At 41.4% G+C, this 21,061-nt stretch overlaps 1 protein-coding gene across 1 annotated transcript in view; it reads right to left on the bottom strand.

Moving 5' to 3' along the window:
* Window positions 1–21,061, bottom strand: part of mmp17a (matrix metallopeptidase 17a) — a 140,879-nt gene that overhangs the window by 15,844 nt on the left and 103,974 nt on the right. Inside the window, exons 4-8 of the mRNA XM_033645963.2 lie at window positions 19,455–19,741; window positions 8,186–8,362; window positions 6,915–7,017; window positions 2,798–2,880; window positions 1,898–2,050 (exon numbers count right to left, since the gene is read on the bottom strand). Coding sequence (XP_033501854.1) covers window positions 1,898–2,050; window positions 2,798–2,880; window positions 6,915–7,017; window positions 8,186–8,362; window positions 19,455–19,741 — 803 coding nt within the window. The remainder of the gene's footprint in view (window positions 1–1,897; window positions 2,051–2,797; window positions 2,881–6,914; window positions 7,018–8,185; window positions 8,363–19,454; window positions 19,742–21,061) is intronic.

The following is a 21,061-nucleotide window of genomic DNA, read 5'->3' as shown; positions in this document are numbered from 1 at the left end:
ACTGAAATTTATACAACAGGGGTCTCAGGGGCTGGAAAAATGCTGGAGGCTGTGTGGTAAATCAATGGCAGACCATTTCCATATTTTTCAGGGATGCCCAGTAATTTTTCCATATTGGCAAGAGATTTACAAAGAAATAAGGAACATCTTTGGAACAGAAGTCAGTTGTTGTTTTGTCATATTGTACTTGGGCAAAACCTTGGACAATATCTTGACCCAGGACAAATACCTTTACAAAGTACTTTTGGCTGTGACCAAGAAAGCCATCACACAGAGGTGGCAACAGGCAAGCCAACCATCAAAGGACAATTGGATTGCAATTATTAGCGACTGACTACGACTTGATCAATATAGAAAATGTTGAAAAAAATGGACCATATACCCAAAGGGATGTAACCTATTGACTGGTTAGTTGAAACACCCTGTTCTGTACAAGCGGCAACCTCCAGGGATGACGAGTGAAGCCAATGCCGAAGTGCCAAAAACTGCAGTTCGTTGAATGGCCACTTGAGGCAGGTTCCAAAGGTGAATGAATCCCCTTAGACCTCCATGTTAAAATGCTCAACTTTACAGCAGAAATAAACATGTTTACAGCCTGGTACAAAGAACTGTTTTGGTCTCTATACCTAATTTCCCCTTTCATGACAACTGTATGGGGGGTAACTCATCCGTTTAAATTTTATTAAGGCTTAAAGTTGCGCATAATTAAGGGCGTGGTCACTGTGAGTGACAGGTGGCGCCATCACGGGTGGCTAAGTAGCCGCTGGCTGTCTGCTAGGCACCATCTCAGCTAATTCGCAGGTCAGCAAACCTGTCCTCTCAGCTGTGTTTGTGCCTTTTGGATATTTTGTTTTGTGAGGGAGCTGGCACCAAGCAGGAGCATGAGAGGGAGAAGCCAACACCACAGGGCTAGCCAATTTTTTTATTTTTTTTTTATTTTATTAAAATTTTATATACTTTATTAATCCCCCTGAGGGGAAATTCAAATTTTCACTCTGTTGTCAATTACACACAGGTCCGAACACACACATGCACAAACTGGACCTATACATGCACTAAGTGGAGAGATGTCAGAGTGGGCTGCCCATGACAGGCGCTCCGAGCGGTTAGGGGGTTCGGTGCCTTGCTCAGGGGCACCTCGGCAGTGCCCAGGAGGTGAACTGGCACCTCTCCAGCTACCAGTCCACGTGCCATACTTTGGTCCGGATGGGGACTTGAACAGGCGACCCTCCGGTTCCCAACCCAAGTCCCTATGGACTGAGCTACTGCCGCCAAAGCAGCGTAGCTTGTTGGCCTAGCTTGTTAGCCTTAGCTAACTTAGCAGCTTCGAGCGAGGTGGGCGTGTTTAATCAACGAGGCTTCATTTGGCCCGCCTCTTTGCCCATTTTTGATTGGCCGGGAGTTGGGCAGAGTCAGGCACTGCCAAGATGGCGACGGCCAGAGCCGGCTACTTTGAGCTTCAAACCCGCTCCTCAGAAACCAATGGGTGACGTTAGGGTGACTACGTCCATATTTTTATACAGTCTATGGTTCTGTACCATTGTGTGGCTCTCACCAACCCCTGTACTCCCCTCTTTTTTTCCCTTCGACCTGAAAACACCAACAAAAATTAAGCAAAAAAATAAATAAATAAATAAATAAAAATAAAAAGAAGAAGAAGAAACGTTGCCAAATCTTGTGAGAAAGTAGCCAAGTTGGCAACAGTATGGGCTGTAAAAAGCTGTGCACAATAGTTGTTTTATCTCGATTATCTTGTTTTCATAATGGTCAGAATCCAAAATCGTAATCAAAAATAAAATTTGATATATTGCCCAGCCTGATATGGAGTAGATATCAGTCAGTCAAATAAAGCCACAGACAGATAAAAGAGAAAGTTGGAATCAGATGGATACTGTACCTTTGAAAAAGACTATTTTGTGGTCCCCAGGTCTCTCATACACAGCGTCCACACTGTCCAGGTTGGGGGGAAGGCCCCTCCAGAAGCGATGGATCTGAGCCGGACGAAGAGACACCAGGTGCTTCTCTCTTGTTAGTCGCCAAAAGTACTTTCCTATGACAGACAGGAACGGGGTAAGGCTCGGAACTTCTTCACAATACCCTATTATTATAAGTCTATTTCCAGAAAAGCTGTGGTTAGTTACGACACATTGTGTGTGTCTGCAGTAATCCCATTACAGATTCATACCCATCCCTTATATGAACAGGGCTGGTGTGAACTGTAGCTTTAACAATTACTATTAAAGTGACTTTAAATTCCTATTTAAGGACATGTTTGGCCACTTTTATCCACCAGCGACTGAAAATATTGGGAAATTGTTGGAAAATGTTGTGCTCAGGAGGAGAGGTGTAATTAATTAGCAGGAAGGGAAACCTCAGCCAATAAACATCATGTACTGTTATGTTTAGAGAAATAATTTTAATAAGACTTTATTCGACATATTTGTCTAATGAAAGCTCTGTTGTCACGCTGGCAAATAAGCCCCAGAAAGATCCATTTCAGGCTCAGCAGATAACAAGTATACAGCAAAACAGTCTGGGCCCTAAAGGACCATTTTGTTGAGCCCGCAGAATATGTGACGGTGTGCGAGCCTGTGATACGAGCCCAGGGAGCTACACATGACTTGGCTTTGTATTGATCGCTGGAGCCACCACTGTGCCCAACCCCGTCTCTTACTCTTCCACTTTATCTCTTCTCCATTCACTTCTTTTTTCCCTCTTCTCCCTCACTGTCACTCTCCGTTTATCTGTCTGTCCGTCAGTCTTTCTCGTTCACTTTTTCCCTTTAAGGCTTGAATACCTTTGAAAAAGAAGGCCTCCCCTCGTATTTGGGCCACGGCGTCGAAGTGACTGGTGCATCTGTCTGGGGCGTCTCGTGCCAGCCTGAGGGAGGAAATTTAGAGGAAGGAGGAAAGAGAAGTCGGTAGACAAGGAATATATTTATGAATGGATTGCTGAATGGGCCAAATGGGCACAGGCCCAGGGGCCCAAAATGTCACTCATATTAACTCATACTGACCAGAAAGAGACTCAGAATGACCACAAAGACATGCAAAGGGACTGCAAATAGACATTAAATAACTACAAAAAGGGGCAAAGCAAACATGAAGAGATACAAAATGCCTACAAAGAGACACAAAACGACCAACAATGACACAAAATGATCCGAGAGAGAAACAAAATGAACTCCAAGAGGCACAAAACGACTATATAGATGCATAACCGCCACAAAGGAGAGGTGGTGGGGCCTTTTGCACACCTGTACCCAGTGGCCCATTGTCACACACTCTGCCCATGAATGTATTAAATTCAATTTCATATTCTGAACATTGAGTGTTTGAGGTTATATACATACATACATACCTATTTTTTTCATATAACAGCCTCATTTTAAGGCATGCACTCAAAAAAAAGCCCAAATCAGTCAAAGACATTTGCATACAAAAAACAACCCAACAGTGGTAATTGCACCCACCTACTGAGTCAGTGTTAATATGTGCATGCATGTGCATGTTTTTCCTTCAATTAAATAGGCTAAACATCAGGTGAAATGCTATCATGCTGACATGCTGAGGTCCCCCAGTGCATTTATCCCCTGGGCTAATAAGTGATTTAAAGCACTGACGTGGCCGGCCTGCCAATGACGAAGCCATTAGCACCACAGGGCTGCCACTGTGAGTGGGAGCCCGCCAGCCCTCGCATTATCAACAAAGATCCCCATTCAGAGCTCTATTAACACGACACCGCTGCCTAGTGGTCAGCGTTTGTGACCCACGTCAAGCATAATCCAGCTTTTCCACGCATCACGGCCAGATGGAGGTGGTGAAAAAATGAGTCATAGTATTTGTATGAGTGTGAGTGAATGCACAGAGGTCAGGAAGCACTGGGTGTCGTTGTCAGTGTAGTTTGAAACACAGCTTGATCGCTCCCTAAGCAAGCTGCCCTCGCTTGATCCTATTAATTCAAGAGGCGATCAGAGAACAGTTAATTCTCTGATAAAGCAACTGGCCTCTGTTTATGCCTGATAATAATTAATGTATCAAAATCTAAAAGGTTAGAGCTATGGCAAGTTTGCAAAAGGTGTTGTTCAGTGTTCAAATGTATGGATGAGCCCTTGTGGCCCTGCTATCTGATGTAAAGTGTAACAATATCCGGTGCCACGGTCTCAGCAATATAGAGGCCATACTAATAAGACATTTCCTGGTGGGGAGGACAGATACTGTAGTTTGATGCCCCGGCTCTTGATGTGCAGAACCATTTGAAATAGCAGACAAGAGACTCTTGAACTGAATCCAGGTCATCACTCACAATTCACTTAGAGTTGATGTGCTGAGTCGTCTGACTGACGTGCTGCATCGCTGCACATTGAGGGTAGGTCTGTCCAAGTCTGTGGTCCACAGTGACATAACTTTACAACTATGGAACACATTGTGATTAAATTTTATATTGATATTAATGGTCCTAAGTGATTTGTTCTAACATTGAAATGTGCAGTTAAATGTACAAATACTGCAGATGTGATGATGACATAGTCAGAAAATCAGATTTGTGTTCAATGGAATTAAATAATTTGACATCATAATAAGTGAGGTAAAAACATAGGCTATATTATTCCAGTCCAAAAAGTTAATCATACAATTTGACTGTTTTTTTTCCCATATTTCTAGCTTCCATATTGGATTGTTTGCCAAACATTATCAATAAACGTATGATTAACTCGTCAACCACATCACACCAATTTTAGCCTCTTTATATTGGCTCCCTGTTTGTTTTAGGATTGACTTTAAAATCTTATTGATTACTTTAAAGGCTCATCAGCAGACTTGGCGTGCTTACTCAAAGAGTAATTGGGTGCCGGTCCATAAAATCACAGCAAAGTAGAAAAACCCAACAGCACTCACTAATAAGTATAATACTTTTAATATAGTGGAAAATAGAAAATCTTAAAGCTTGTGCGGATTTTCACGGAATTTTCAGGAAAGGTGGATAATGGGAGAAGGAACAGATGATAAAATTTTGGTGGTGATCGGTTGAAGCAAAGTGGATAAAATAATAAATAAAGTCTATCGTCTGACAGCCTCAGCAGCAATTCCAATTTCTAAAGACAGTGAAGTAGCGCCATCTGGTGGCTGGAAAGCACGTCTTGTTCTACTTGCTAAATATTGTAATTCTAAAGTTGAAATCAATGTTCTGTGTTGGAAAAAAGAAAGTGAAAAATACAAAAAAACATATTATATTCTGTGTTGGTACAAAATAAAAATGAAATGAATACACCACAGTGTCTCCATGGTGAAGGCATATATAACCTAATAATGATAGTGATGCAAATAACCTAAATGTGATGCAGGCTGCAAAATCTGATGCAGAGGGGGAGGGAATATCACCTACTTGGCGGAGGTCTGCACTCTCTGAGTGCCTTTCTAGTTCTATTATATTTATACTACTCGAAGCATCACTGAGGTTTGCATTTATGGATGGTCTATATTTGTATCTTTTTTAATGTTAACCTGAACCAGTTGGTTTCTGTTAAAAGGGAGACACGTCCACAAACCATTTAACGCTGGGGACGCGTCCGTTTGACTGCAGCTGTGCAATCCGCTATATTAAAAGTACTGTACTTATTGGTAAGTGCTGTCGGGTTTTTCTACTTTACTTTTAAGGCTCATCATGGCTCCAGATGACTTTTCAGACCCTAATGAACCTCTGAGTAGTTTGAGATCCTTGGGCAGAGGTCTTCTGCTTGTTCCAGAGTCCAGTCTGAACACTAAAGGGGACAGAGCTTTTGCAATCAGGGCCCTGAGGCACTGGAATGACCTGCCCAAGGATATGAGGCTGTCTCAGTCACTGGCTTTGTAAGTCTCTCCTAAAAGCATACTTCCTATGGGACAACAAATCCTGAGTTTATCTGAGCTGTCTGTCTATTTTATCGTTATCTTGTTGATTTTATTTCCCATTTATTTTCTTGATTTTAGTTTAGGCCTTCCTTATTTTATCTCTTACTAGATGATGTTTTATGACATGTTATTTGTTTTATTGTCCTGGTGTTTAAAATGTGTTTAGTTTTATTGTACAGCACTACTAACTGTGATTTGAAGGGTGCTATATAAATAAAGGTTTTTAATTATTATTGTCACACTTTTCATGCTCAAAACCTACAGTGACGCCCTTGCAGTCAGTTACAATATCATACTTAGGCCATGTTTAGACAAAAACGATCCACTGAAAACAAAATCGTGTCTCATTTTCGTCTAGACGACAACGTTTTTATAACAATTGCCGTGCACACGGCTCCGCAAAAATGACCAAAAACGCTGCAGTATACATGCCAGGCCAGTAGTTGGCGGTGTGATGCTTACTCTTCCTTCTTCAGAGCGGCAATGTATAAACAAACAAAATGGCAACCCCATGAGCGTTTGTCTGGACGGACGACGAGGTGGAGTTGCTACAGTAAATCTACACTATGATGGGGAAGCATTGATTAATTCAACAGGGTGTGCAGCACAAGCAGAGCTCGGGAATCCGCCATTGTTGTTGTGATGGTCGACTTTCTTGCACATGCCTAATGACTGGAAGCGTAATGCGTTTCCAAAAAATTGCACTCTGGAACCCACAACATATAGTCCCTAAATTGAGAACAAAGAGTAGGTGAATGAATGTAATGCTAAAATAAACGTGTAAAAGTTTCAGGCTCAGCATTTCAAAAACTACATATTTTTTCATGGTCCATGGCTGCCAGTTTTAATGGTCCACAGAGGATGAACCCTGTGGGGATTGTTCTTAATCACCACTCTGTCAAATATCCACATGTACATATCCATTTTGACTGTTATACTATCTCTGTCTTTAATAGACGTTTGCTAACCAGAACAGTCGAGCTGTTTGTGTTGCACTAAAAGGACAATACATCTTCTACTTACAAGAGGGTGGATCTGTTTTCAGGAAGATCCAGCAGGACGGGAGGTTCAGCCGTCTGGGCGGGGTCGCCTGGTCGATTTGTATGGGACACCGAGTCTCTGACACCTAGAGAGGATGTGTAATTAAAGAACAAATGAACACTCGAAAGACAAGGCAATTAGAGGAGCACTTCCCCCCAAATGACCACCTGTGTATCAATTACTCACCCTGTTGCAATCAATTCAGGAAGAAAACTTTGTTTTGCTTGCATATCTACACTGTGAACAAACAATCCAAAAGCTGAGAAAATTGTTAATGTATTGGAACAAATTGGGGCCATGTTTAACATCGGTAAAGGTATATCTAAACATATGTTTACAAAGTCCCACACAACCTGTGCAGTATAATCCAAGTCTCTTTTATCCAGTCGTATGCTCAGTACTTCCCAAACACATGCACTTTCACTAAAATTTAAAACACTTCTGCATTGTCTATGACTGGGCATATAGGCAAAAGTGTTTTAAATAGTAGTGTTTCAGGAAAAATGCATGTACTGAGCATACGACTGGATATGAGACTCGGATTTTACTGTTGTGAGAGTTTGTAAACAGATGTTTTGATATAGTTTTGCTGTTGTTAAACATGGACCCCTATGACTTCAATTCATCAAGACTTTTCTCCATTTTTGGGTTCTTCATTCACCATAGAGGCATGTGAAAAAAACAAAGTGTACTTCATGAATTCAACATAACGCAGGATGAGTAACTGATATACAAATGGTCATTTGGGGGGTGAAGTATTCCTTTAATTGCCTGTGTGCTCTGCGAACTTGTGTGGGGTATTTGTTTTGCCATTATAATAACCGATTGACATCCTGCTGATCTTGATTTGTTGGATCACATCCTCCTCGTTTAGTTTCATGGCATCACAATATAACATTAAATATATAGCATGAAATGCTTACTCTTAGTTCTGTCTTAGTATCTTTGAGCTTTTTCTTAATATTCAACTCCCTCCTTCAAAGTCCTGGCCTTCAGCGTTCTTTCCTGCACTTCATTCTCGTCTTCATGATCATTAGTCTCTCCCCCGCACACTGCTACTCACTATATCAGTCAATAGTGTGATAAGGTCATGTGCCATAAAGAGGTCCAATTAACTCAATCTGTGTTTTCATTAATCAATAACCTTGCTCTACGGAGCAATTGCTCTTTCTCTCTCTGTCCCTCCCTCCCACACACACACACACACACACACACACACACACACAGAGCAGAGGATGAATGTTCTCTCCTACCATAGAGCTGCCAAACGCGGACCTTGTCTTCGTAGGGGAGGTCGTATTTCAGAGGGTCTCCTACAGGACCCTGGTAGTACGGTCTCATGATGGACTCTATGGCCGAGGTGTGGACCAGGCCAATGGCGTGACCGAACTCATGGACTGCAACCGCAAACAGATCCATCCCATGAGAGTCTGAAGGAGACAGAGAGAGAGATCAGGCAATATGTTTTTACACATTTTATATCGATGTGTAGGACTCCACATGCTAAAAATGGATCATGAATGGGACCATTTACAACACGTAAAAAAAAGGGGGGGTTGCGCAATCTTTATGAAGCTTTGGGTTAGTTCATCGTCACATACTGACGTTTGGTCATGGGCTCTCCACATCCACATATGATGTGCAAGGTATCCTGGGTGTGTTGGTTTTTGACGTTCTGGGACACCATGTCAAGTTCTGCCTGTTACATGCATTGTCCTTTTTCAAAATACACTTCCGTTTTCACAGGAACTTTAACATTTATATACAGCCTCTTTCAAAATGAGCGCACTACGTTGGTACAACACGTGGGATATTGAGGACTTCTGAGTGAGACTGGGCTCGACAGCCAGCTGATTGGATCATTACTTCTAGTCAGTCAAATACCGATCACAGCCCATTCTTACAACACAGCAGTCCATTTACACCAATGCTGCTACGAACCACTGCTGCTGGCAAAGCTTTGCCTTCTCCACCCTGGCCTCCACCTTCTAAATTCAGAGTCCTAACATGGCTTAAAGGTTAAAAAGGTCTTTTATGTCTTGCTTTGGGGCCACTCTTGTACACCCATTGTGCTCCCTGTGATGGTTTAGCATGCTGCATGTCCGATCCAGGGAGTATCTTCAGAGTGGAGCCATCAGCGCCAAGCATAACTGTATTTCCATTTGTTGCAATAAATGGTTAAATCTATGACGAGAGAGTGTTCCTGACTGAAATTTTATCATTGTTTGCATTGTTTTCTATGTGTTTTCCTGTTTAGCTGCACATATTTAAATGGTATGGCTCTGGTAAGTGACATTGGTCAATTTTGTTCTAAAAAGTAATAATTACTTGATGTACTTGCATTTGTAATGATGCATATTGGAACTTGGAACAGGAATAAAACAGGAAGACACACACCGTCCAATTTGAATTTGTTCTTCTCATCCTTTAAACTGGAGTTATTTAGGTGAGCAGTCAATTCAATCAAAGAAGCAGCTACAGAATGCTGCACACAGCACATTTTTCTTCCCCACAATCGTTCCTGTCCAGCGTAGTAGTAAATTACTTAACAAGAAAATTGCACACTCAAAATCTTAGACACAGCTCCTCTTTCCTCGCTCTCGACGTTTCAAAAATTAATCGGCACCCTTTTGGTTCAGAGAGAGGAAACAACAGAGAGAAGCAAGACATGCAAATATTGTTAAAGGGGACACAATTAGACATGATAATAAAGGTTTACACAAAACACGAGACAGTATTAGTGCCTTTTATAAATCATCAATTGCTTTTACTTTAACCGCCTCTATCTCAGTTTCAGCTTTTACAGAGATCCCCTTGCTGCTCAAAGTTTGTGTCTTTTGTAGAACCAATACAACCCCTGTTTGCATGTTTATCCCTTTTATGAGTAAACTCTATAGGTTGCAAGTTAAGAGGCGTGACAGACAGCTCTGGTGGCTGTGAGTGCTGTTAGGCATGTGGTGTAGTGAGATAACTATGGTAATACTGCCTTAGCCCCTGGGCTGCCAATCAAAACCTGAGTGCGGAAAGACACCTAAAGAGGCTGCAGGCTATTAAAGCACATTTCCCTAGATGTTCAACTAAAAAAGAAAAGGCAAAGCCTCCAAAAACTCCTTGTCTGGCGCTGCTAAGCAAGACAAAACCTGGGATTTAGAGAGTTAGATTTGCAAAAATGTGAGTGCTAGCGTGTCGAGCCAAGCTAGCTTAGAGTTCCTTGGTGGCTAGGCTGAAGTCTGCATTCTGTTAACCTCATGTTGGCCTCGGCTCGGGAACATCTCAGTGCTGTGCTCTGTCAAAAGACAAAGGACAATTGGAGACACGCACTTGTGCTTATAACACCTGGGATTTTCTGAAGCCAAATGCCAACTCTAATCTACAGGAGCACATGGCGCAGAGAGGAAAGGTGGATAAAAGGAGGGATCGAGGGGGAGAGAACAGGGATTCAGAACAAAGTAGGTACCATGTCATCGTATTTACAGTCCATCTGAGGTTGACAGGCAAAAAAAAAACCTTATGCCCGCGGACAAAGTCAGAGTGTAGAGATTTGGGTGGATGAACGGGACTCATTGAGTTAGAATCCGTGGCAGAAAGACAGAGAGCCAGAGAGGGAGAGAAAGTGACATTCACAGTAAACAGACAGAAGCAAAAATGATATTACTGCAAGATCAGTAACACAAATCCCACAAACTGAAGTGTTTTCAGAGTATCACAAGATATTGTATTAAAAAATCTCATTACTTTGACACACAGTAAATACAATATATTCAAGGGTACCTCTACCTTGGATTTAGCATGATCTACCCAGAATGCTACAAACACAGCCTGCAGCATTTAACTAAAAGTTTAATAAGGACGGTGTGGCATACGGTAGATGGAAAGAAGCAGGAGCACAACTAGCCGAAGGCTATCTTTTTCATTTGATGTGAATCCTTGTAGTTTTGTGACCTTGCATTACCTTGTGCTATAAAGACGCCAGAATCAATATTTCTATCAGGACATTTGAGATATGCAATAGCTTTTTTTTAACCATGTTTAAAGCAGGCAAAAACATGTTCAAAGTGATAGGATCAAACAGCCATTTACTTAAATTGTCCATGAGCATGTAGGGGAAATTGAGAGTGGATGATGATACAACAACTTTAGCAACCCCTTTGCAATTTATATCACTTGTCACAAAATATGTTGGATTTTATCATTTAAATGGTAAAACATACCTAAAGGAGCAGTGTGTAGGATTAAGTTGTATCTGGAGGTGAGGATTACAGATTGCACCAAGCTGAACTTCTTTCAGGATTCCTTCAGTGTTCATTGTTCAGGAGGTTTTTACCAGGAGCTGAATTATCCACAGGGGTCTCTTCCTCTCCAAAACATCCCGAGTGAATAAAGTGATTAAAACCGGTAAAAATACTGAATAAAGCAGTTTCATGTATTTTTCTGATGCTGTTTGGCTCATCACTGACATGTGCCCAATAAGCTTGGCTGGTATCACCATATGATGAAAATCCCCACAGTATGATTCTCGATGCCATCAAAAATACAGGCGTTCCTCTTTCTATTAAACCAACTGTATGCAGTGCACAGCACGTACAACCAGAGGTCAGTCTCTGGTCTCTAGTGGAAAAGGTAGTTGAGCTGACAGACACTGTGACTCAGAGTGGTGGGGATAGAGTTACAGGACTGCAAACAGCCGGCGAGAAACAGCACAGAGAGAGATAAGGGGGGAAAAAACATATATTTACATCTAACTCTGTGAATTAACGATTTATTTCAACCAAACTAGTGTTAATGATTGTTGGAATAGTTGACCAACTAACTGAACGACTAGTATCGCACACTAATACCGTCATATACTGTATACCCCAATAAAATTTCAGGAGGGAATGAACATATGAAAGATAAGGAGTCTTTTACTGGAAGCTAGATTATCTATGGAGGTCTCTCTCAAATGGTTTCCCTGATTTAAACCATTAAAGACACTAAATAAAGCAGTTTCACGTTAAAAGTTAGTGATTTTCTGATGGTACTCCTCATTGAGTGGCTGTTTACTACAATGGCTGACATGAAAATGCAAAAATCCAAATTATTCTAAGGTAACAAAAGCATGACGATTCTAATTTTTTAAGTGATTATACACAAAAGAAAACACACTTATTATATTGTGTTCAATTTCTGCCAATATATATCCCCCTAAATCCTACATACATACATTTAATATGAGTAAAGTTGCATGCAAAAACAGTAGTGGCAAAGTCAGGTACTGTGCACTGAATATTTTAGAATTCATTAAACCTGAGACAACATATTGCCACTGGCCGAGGATAAACATTAAGGGGTCTCAATATTTACACAAGAATTGTTCAAGCAGAAGAAATCCTGTGGTGGCTGATCTTTCTTTGTTTTTTGCAAGACTAAAATAAATTTGTGAGCGCCCTGAAAATCAATTCTGGTGATATCTGCAGCAACAGTTGACCCACATATTTCCTTTTCTACCTTTTCTACCCTTACAGTAAGGATGCCATTACCCACTAGATTATTGGAGAGTACAGCAATTTTATTCCATGCTCCAGTGCAGCTCAGACCCTAACCTTCACTCGTTAAAACTCAAATAGGAAGCGGATCGTAGTATTAATATTTCTGAGGAGAAATAGACTTGGATCCTTGGAAATATATGAAAAAGGTACCTAGAGAAATGAAAATTAGACCTCGAGCAATTTGAAATATTTATCAAAGTTTACTGATCTCCATCTAGGCGCTGAGAAGTGAAACTAAAATTAAAGTCAGATTCTTGAAATCTTATTCATGCTGTGGAGTTGTGGTATCTTCTATTTGGGAATTAGAAAATGTTGACTAAAATATGTACTGAGTGGGACATTTTATGGTTGAAAAATAAATTTCTTAGTGCTCTCTGGGGGAGAAGCCATGGAATTGCTGCACTGTTTCCAAATTACCTCAATCATATCTTTGGCATCCGTGTACTGCAATTTTTTGTTACTTATCCGCTGGGAAAAAAGACACATACTTGGCTGATAATATCCCCCATGCCAATGTATTGGTCAGACTCTCTTATTAAATGTAACTTTCCCTTTTCAGCTAGTTTGTATGTGTTTGGAGACACTTCACTCTCTGTGATTTTGGCCTGCCTAAGGCAAAGCGAAATACAAAGAGCTATTATGTCACGTCAAAAATTAATTGAGAGGAATGGAAGTCTGCATCAACTCTTTTTGTGAATAATTAGTGTGTTAAATTAGGCAAGTTGGCAGCTCTAGAAAAACGACCCTTTAAGCTACTGAACAGACTGGATGGCTGCTATACAAAACAGGAGATGTGGGACTGTCACATCAATGGTCCAAATTTAATTAATACATTTTCAGTTTGCAACAATGAGCGACAATCAACATGCGGGCGCATCTGGCTCCAAACCACCAATGAGTAAACGCTGAGGAACAATAAAGGATGCAACCTGTTGCTTTTTCTGGCCGACAGACTCTGGGAACACGCCTGTAAGGTACAGTATGGTCTCATTAAGAGGAAAACTAAAGCCAACACATAGAGTGAAGACAAATTAATATTTCTTTGGATTTTTCAGTATCAATAAACTTTTCTTCAAGAATTCACCAAAACTGTCTCAGTATAAAATTACAGTTCTAGCATGCTAAATCATCTTTAAATCTGCTATAATCAACATTCTAACATTAAAAGCAAACTCTGGGTTTTTTGTGAACAAAGAAAAGTTATATTTCTCAAAAAACCCACTCGGTGTATCCCTAAGGTCCAATAAAAGTGTATAATACATTCTGTTCCCCATAAATCATTTGCAAAGCCATTGTTGGGTGTATCCCTAAGGTCCAATAAAAGTGTATAATACATTCTGTTCCCCATAAATCATTTGCAAAGCCATTGTTGTAAACATTTTAAATCCTATATTACTTGTATCCAGGTTCACTAGCTAGCACTTATATTCAATCCCTACATTTGTTGAGGGCATTCCTGCATGCTTTGGTGCATTACCACAGCCTTGGTTAAAATCACAAATGACTTCCGTATGGCAGCTGACTCCGGACTCTTAACCATTCTCATCCTACCTGATCTGAGTGCAGCCCTTGACACCATTTCTCACAACATTCTCCTCAAAAGGCGGGCTTCTATTGGAATAACTGGCACACTCCTTGACTGCTTTGAATCCAATCTATTTGACTGTATTCAATTTATCCAGCTCAAAACTTTCAAATCCCAGCCATTTCCAGGTACTACTGGTGTTCCTCAAGGTTCTGTCTTGGGTCCCCTTCTTTGTATCATCTACTTACTTCCTCTTGGCTACTATTAACCACCTTCGCCCATCCCTCACACTGCACAGTACTGCTATTCTTGCACCCTGTTTACATCCTGTATTGATTACTGTAACTTGCTCCTTTTTGGCCCGCCTCTCAGGTATCCACAAACTTCAGTTCTGGTCCAGAACTCTGCTGCTTAAATACCGCATTGACTTAAAGTTCTTACTCGCTCCTCTATACCTCTCTGAACTCTTGCACATTTACACCCCCACCCACACTCTCAGGTCTTCCTCTTCCATCCACCCGACTGTCCCGCCAGCCCACCTGACCACCATGGGGTCTAGAGCCTTCAGCTGCTCTGCTTCCTGCCTCTGGAACTTGTTTTGCTGAGTATTTATTGGTTGTGATGTTATTACCATTTTCTCATTGACTTTTTAAAATCTGTTATTTTCTCTATCTTTGCCTGTAAGGTGACCTTGAGTGTTGTGAAAGGCGCCTATCAATAAAATGTATTATAATTTTGGTTTAAAGGGCCACAACTTCACTGTTTTGGTTCATTTTCAACACTCTCATCAGTATTTTACTCAGCTGCAGCCGGCATCTGTTTTCCACGAAAAGGCTCTAATTGTCCACTGTATGCAAGCTGCTCAGCATCAAACAGCCCGCTGACAAGTTTAACACTATCTTGGTGGAGAATTTAATTAAAAGAAGTGGGCTAAATGATGGCATCACATGGCTAATGTTATGTATCGGGTTTAAAGACAGAGTGGAGCCATTTCCATGTTGGGGTGATTTTGTTGCAACTGTTTAACAGCTCGTGTCAGATGTTAGCCACTGCTGCTGTGTTAGCTTGTGCTAACTGGGCAGACATTGACCTGACCACACTGATAAAGGTGTCCATGTCAGCCTCTGGGTCATTAGCTTGCTGAGGGACACTTGACAACCAGGAGCAGCTTCATGGCGTCGCTTAGTGGCATTGTACGACTTCAGCCTGGGCAGCAGCAGATTTTGCTGTCTTATCATCTCCTCCCATAGCGTATATTATATTTAATGTATTTTTTTTTACTGATTTATTGTCAGTATTAACCGGTCAGAACTGTCCTTATAGCTTTGTTCTGCACTGCCCCCAGTTGGACAAAGAAAAACAATTAATGCAGGTTTGATAGACAGAAAAAGACGAAGAAGTAAAGAAGTTTACTGTGATAGAATCACAGGCTGCACCCAGACTGAGTGGAGCTACAACTCAGAGTCAGCATCATAGGTGCTGCATGCAGTAGGTCATTTATCACTGTGAGTGCATTCTTAGTGCTGTGTAATGACCTAAATGTCAGGCTGAAACATTTGAATACCACACTGCTTTGGAGTTAATTGGGTTGCTATTATCATTTCTAGTGCATTGAAGATTTGAAATTGTATAATTAGCAAGGGCCTTGGCCTAGAGTGAAGTCCCAAATCGCTAAAGGCATTTGGTCTCAAAGTAAGACTATAGCAAAGATCACAAGGGCACAGGCAAAACTTTCAAGGAGGGGATCAATATCTTGTTTTTTATAGCGTGCAAATAATGTTGTCAGTAGTCTACTATCTATATCTAAAATCACATAAATCCTACTTCTGTTCTAAAAGATTCTAACAAAATCCAAGGCAGCAGTGTACAGTGCAGGGTTGTTTTTATTGGCATCGATTGGCCATAAGAAACACAGGGCTTAAGTGCCTTTACAGAGAGCAGCCGGAAAGGAAGTGACAGATGCCTGATTTACAAATGAAAAAGTCTGATGTGTTTTATTTGATGTACATTTCGCCCTTCATTGCAGTGAGTAAAAGAAGTAACCTTGAAAGCAGAAACATCTAACAAGGTAAGATGATTCGCAGCCGGCATGTTTTCATTTTCTTTGTTTTACTCCTGTTCAAATCATCGCTTGCCATCATGTTGAAAAGATTCTGAAGAGAGAAATAGATTGGGGTCAAGACAAGAACCCACCTCTGACCCCTGCCTGCGCCACTGCCCTGCTCCCATTAGCCAAATCTATGCAGATGATTCTGTAAACTACGACAGCATCATGCCATCATGTCCTGCCACTGCTGCGGCCTGCTGTGAGGTCTAATTGGAGCAGATTGAGCAGCTGTAACATATGGTTCACAGCTTTACCAGGGCAAAAGCAAAAGAATTGAAATGAACACGGGTCCTGCTTGCATCATAGACTCACCAGCTGGTACAGTCAGTGTCATCCACACCCTCGCAACAAACTTTAAGCTCCATCTCTGGGGATGAGGACAGCAAAGTGAGCCTGTAACACCCCTGAGGATCTTATTTTTCAGCCTTAGGTTTTGGTCACAATCATGAGAGGACTGTGTGCCATGGAGAATTGTGTCCTATCTGTCTAAAACCAAGTGACCATCATGTTATTACACACGAGTATAATTTTTGTTGGAAATGCAAGAAATAAGTGCCCAATTTGCATTGGTCATTATAAAGGGCATTTTCATATTAGGTACAATTGATTTGTTCTATGCCCGAGTACAGCTGCCCTCTTCTCCACTCCCCTGCCGCTCAGCTTTCCAGTACACTTGCGTCATCATCTATGTCATAATTTTGTTGTGCAACAATGTAGAAAAGAGCGGCACAGATAGACACTGCCGTCCCAGGGATTGTCAGCAGTGGGAAATGCCGGAGCAACAAGATAAAGCTCTGGTCCTGGCGGGAGGAGGAGCCACTGCTGTTGGGCATGGAGCTCTTTGCCTGAACTTGTAGCTTAAACTGATGGTCTAAGGCAGCAGCGAAGCTGGATCTGAGTCTGTCCATGGGTTACACTGCCAACTTATATAGAGGCATCAGTATTAAAGCTACTCTTACCTTTCTTGCATTTCACACAGCACTTAGAAAAATTTTGAACATCCACAACTCCCGCCTCCTCCATTACATTCTGATTAGGTCTATGATAGAGGTAGACGCTGGTAAGGTAATGTTAGATACACGGAAGAGGAGAGTGAGTGTAATGTTACAACCAAGTGAGTCAAACACAACCCCGGAGTTTCAAAACTCAACCAGAGTCAGTGATGACTGAGTTTTAGAATAAGGTTACAGTGCTAACGTTAGATAGTAGCGTTAACGTTACTAGTAAGTGGAAACGCACAAGGAAGATAAGGTTAATGTTTCAGAGCCCACGTTACAGTAGGTTAACGTTAGCCATTAGAAGCAAACATAATGTTACCTGTCCTGCACAGTCAAACGCAACCCCGAGTTTTGAAAGTCAGTCAGTCGGAGGCCTCCACGTGGGGAAGACAGACAGGGCACTCGGCCAATCATTGCAACGATTGGTCGGAGTTTTCTTAGAACCATATGAGAATGGTACAATTATGAGTTTTTATCTCTGGTGGAATTCACTTACATTTTAGTGTGTCATCAGCTTATTAATAGCATTTTAACCTAAACAAAGAAAAGCGTAAAATTTCCAGAAAGGTAAGTGTTGCTTTAAATTAAGTTCAAAACATCTTGTAGTCCTGTTAGTGTTCAACCCTGATGCGTACCATACCAGAGTTCGTATGTATTGTACTCAAGCTTTGAAAGTGGACTTGGGCACAGATCCGCGTACCATGCCCTGGTAAGGTACCCAGTGTTCACTCTAATCAAATGAACTGGACTTTGGGGTCTAGTGTACTTGGATACAAGCCCAAGTCCCTGGTGTAAAACACCCCCTTAATGACAACCTCAACAGTGTTGGAAGATGTAATCAGATTTTTTATATAAAGGGAAAAATTGACATTTTCAGAAATACCTTTATTAGCTTTCTTGCGAAGAGTTAGATGGAAAGATTGATACCACTCATACATCTGTACACCAATAATGAAGCTTCAGTCAGCAGCTGGCTAACTTTCACATATTTAGCACACAATGGGGGATCAACCATGTCAGACACATTCTAAGGGAAATTATTCATTTGGTTTAGGAGTGGGGTGGTGTCGGGGTACAGCGTACAAGAGAGGAAATGGCGCAAATTACACTGCAGTCAAGGTACCGGTTCTTAATTTGGTCTTAAACAACAGAATCTCTTGCCATTCATTGAATTTGTCTGATGATTTCGGCATCGGCTTTCTCTCCCTTTAGTCGCTGCCCTCACTGTCTTTGTGTAAATGACCCCTCTTCTTTACCCTTGTATGTTTGTTTTATTCTAGTTTGATAGAAACCATCAACACGCCCACTCGCTGGACGTGGGCTCAACCGGACATTAAACGGACTTTGTACTGGGGAGCTGGCAGAGTGAAGTCCATTTAATGTCCAGTCCAACTGATTCCAACATTTGCATGCTCACATACAGCTCCTCTGGGTAATATTGAGATAATTACAGGTTTCCAGTGCATGTGTGAAAGGGGCTATTGTGTCCAAATCAGTCTTTAATTAATTGTCATTGGAGCAGCTGTTAGTTGACAACACAGATTATAGTGCTACTTAGAGGTCTGATAGATATTCCTTTCAGCTTTTTATTGCCATAAATCGAAGGCAACATTTTGCTGTCAGGTAGAAACACTTTGATCACTAATAATGGGGTGCATTTGTCTCTTTTTTTACCCAATCTTTTGTTAAGAAATTCTAAACAACACACTCAATTCTTCTGAAAACCCCATGGCCTTATTCAGCAATCAAGTGGGATCAATATCAGTAAACTTCAATTTCTTTTTTTTAATTGCTAAAAACAAGAATTCATGGGTGTCAGAGGTGTATTAGATTAGATTGTTTGTTTATGGTGGTTGGGGAAAATGAAAGGACGCCTGTAATGCCTCCTAATAAGCTTGTGATAACAACCACCACTGCTTTAGTCACTACTCTGAGTCCTGCGTCTGAAGCCATTGTATGTTATATTCAGAGTTCTAACAAATTAAATATTAATTATAGAATCTGGAGCATGAACAAAGGGGTAGACGCACAGCTTGGCTCCAAAATGCAGTCAGTGTTCTAGTTTTGGATATAGAAGTCTTGGTGAGCACGGAAGTTCAAAACAGTTCTCAGGCTCTTTTTCATTTTCTTTGAGTTTACGAGACACACTGACTGTCTCTCCTCATTTTACAGTGCTGTGGAAGTCTCTAAGAAATGCTTTGATGAGATGTTTCCTAGAATATCACTCCATACCCATTCTCCATCATACTTCCATCTTCTCCCCCTTCTTCTGATTCAGACACACACTGTCTTTACTAATTAACATAACACATGCCTATTCAAACACATGCGCACAACACCTGGCGCCTAAGCAAAGCTCCTCACCTGGTGATCTGAAGGTCCAGGCCTCGTCATCATCAAAGTGTGTATCCCCAGCTGTGAACCTCTCACCAGGGAAAAAGGCGTGCGCCACGGTGCCCCCTGGCCCATCAAAGGGGTATCCATCATTGTGGTCGGCCTTAGTGAAGTCGATTTGAATGTCTGCATCACTGCCGGCCACCTCGTGGAAGTTCAGTGGTGCGATGTCACTCCAGACCTTCAGGGCGTAGTACATCAGGGCCCGAACAGTGTCCCTGCCCAGTAAGGCTGAATCCTTAGGGAAGGTCCTCACTCTGAGAGGGGAAAGGGAAAATAACAGAGTAGAAAGAAATAGGACATGGGGATTATTAGGTGCCAGATTTTCACTCTCTGGCGTGTTGTGTTTACTACCCCAGAAAGCCCTGTAGCAGTTTTCAGCAAATTCACCTTTCTCAATAGAAACCATTTTACACCTGAGCAAGATTCACAAAAATGTTCTCTGTGCATACTCTGTTCAGCGTTTAAAGTATTCTGCCTATCATAACCCTTTTCAGATAGATTGTCCAACCTTTACTTGAAACATTTAAATGAATAAATGAATAGAAACATCCTGAATTCTTACACTCGATCTTTAAACTGCCTTTTCTTGCCAAGCTATCAAAAAACTTGTTACCTTGCAGACTTTGGTGCACTTTGGAGTGCTGTTTAAAAAGGGAAAGCGTTAAAACAATTGTCTGTTTTTTGCTGCCAATAAAGGTGACTCCTTCCTCCTGACTGTAAGTGTAGCTTTGGCGTAGTTGATTATACTGACAACACTGACACAGGCTCACCAATGCAGCTTTTAACCAGAACAAAGTGTTGCTTCTAAGTGTGACTTCCTCTTGTGTTCTGAAATAAAAAACGCCTCATACAGCATACTAAAGCCATGTACTTCCTCTTTAATTTCATACATAACCATAGATAGATACACAGTTAAGAACGTTAGCTATTAGACCAAATATCAACTCATCATCCACGGCAGACCTCTCTGGACTTTCCACTGCATCACCATAAAAACTGATTTTGTTGCCATAGAAACATACACTCGTGTACACAGGGGCAAATACATAGTTTAACATGGCGCTGATGTATCTGACTTTTAACTTCTTTGGTGTTACAGGAGAAGTGTGTAGGATTTAGTGAGATCTCATGGTGAAGATTGTGGATTGCAACCAGCTGAAAGTTCTCCCATGTGCCAAGCATGAACTCCTGGTTAGAAGTTTTTTTACTGGGAGCCGAGTTATACGCAGAGGTCTTCTCCTCTCCAAAAGAAATGGACCAGGTGATTAAAACTGGTAAAAATAACCAAAATAATGCAGTTTCATCTGTCGTCGTTGCTTTGATGCTGTTGGGCTTGTCACAGAAAGGCCTCTAGCCCAGCACCTGCTAATGTGTGCTCACCTTTTTTCTCTGATAACCTGAGATTCAGACATTCAGGAGGTTTTCACCGGGAGCTGAGACTAAGTAATTTAAACTGGTAAAAATACTGAATAAAGCAGCTTCATGTCAAAAATCAGTGTAACACCGCTCATCATTGAAGGGGCTGCTTACTATGGTGGCTAACACGCAAACCAGGGAAACAAGAACGGCTCTAT

Source organism: Epinephelus lanceolatus, chromosome 19, assembly GCF_041903045.1.
Source record: "Epinephelus lanceolatus isolate andai-2023 chromosome 19, ASM4190304v1, whole genome shotgun sequence".
In the NCBI taxonomy this organism is placed as follows: domain Eukaryota; kingdom Metazoa; phylum Chordata; class Actinopteri; order Perciformes; family Serranidae; genus Epinephelus; species Epinephelus lanceolatus.
This window is presented reverse-complemented; position numbering and strand designations above follow the sequence as displayed.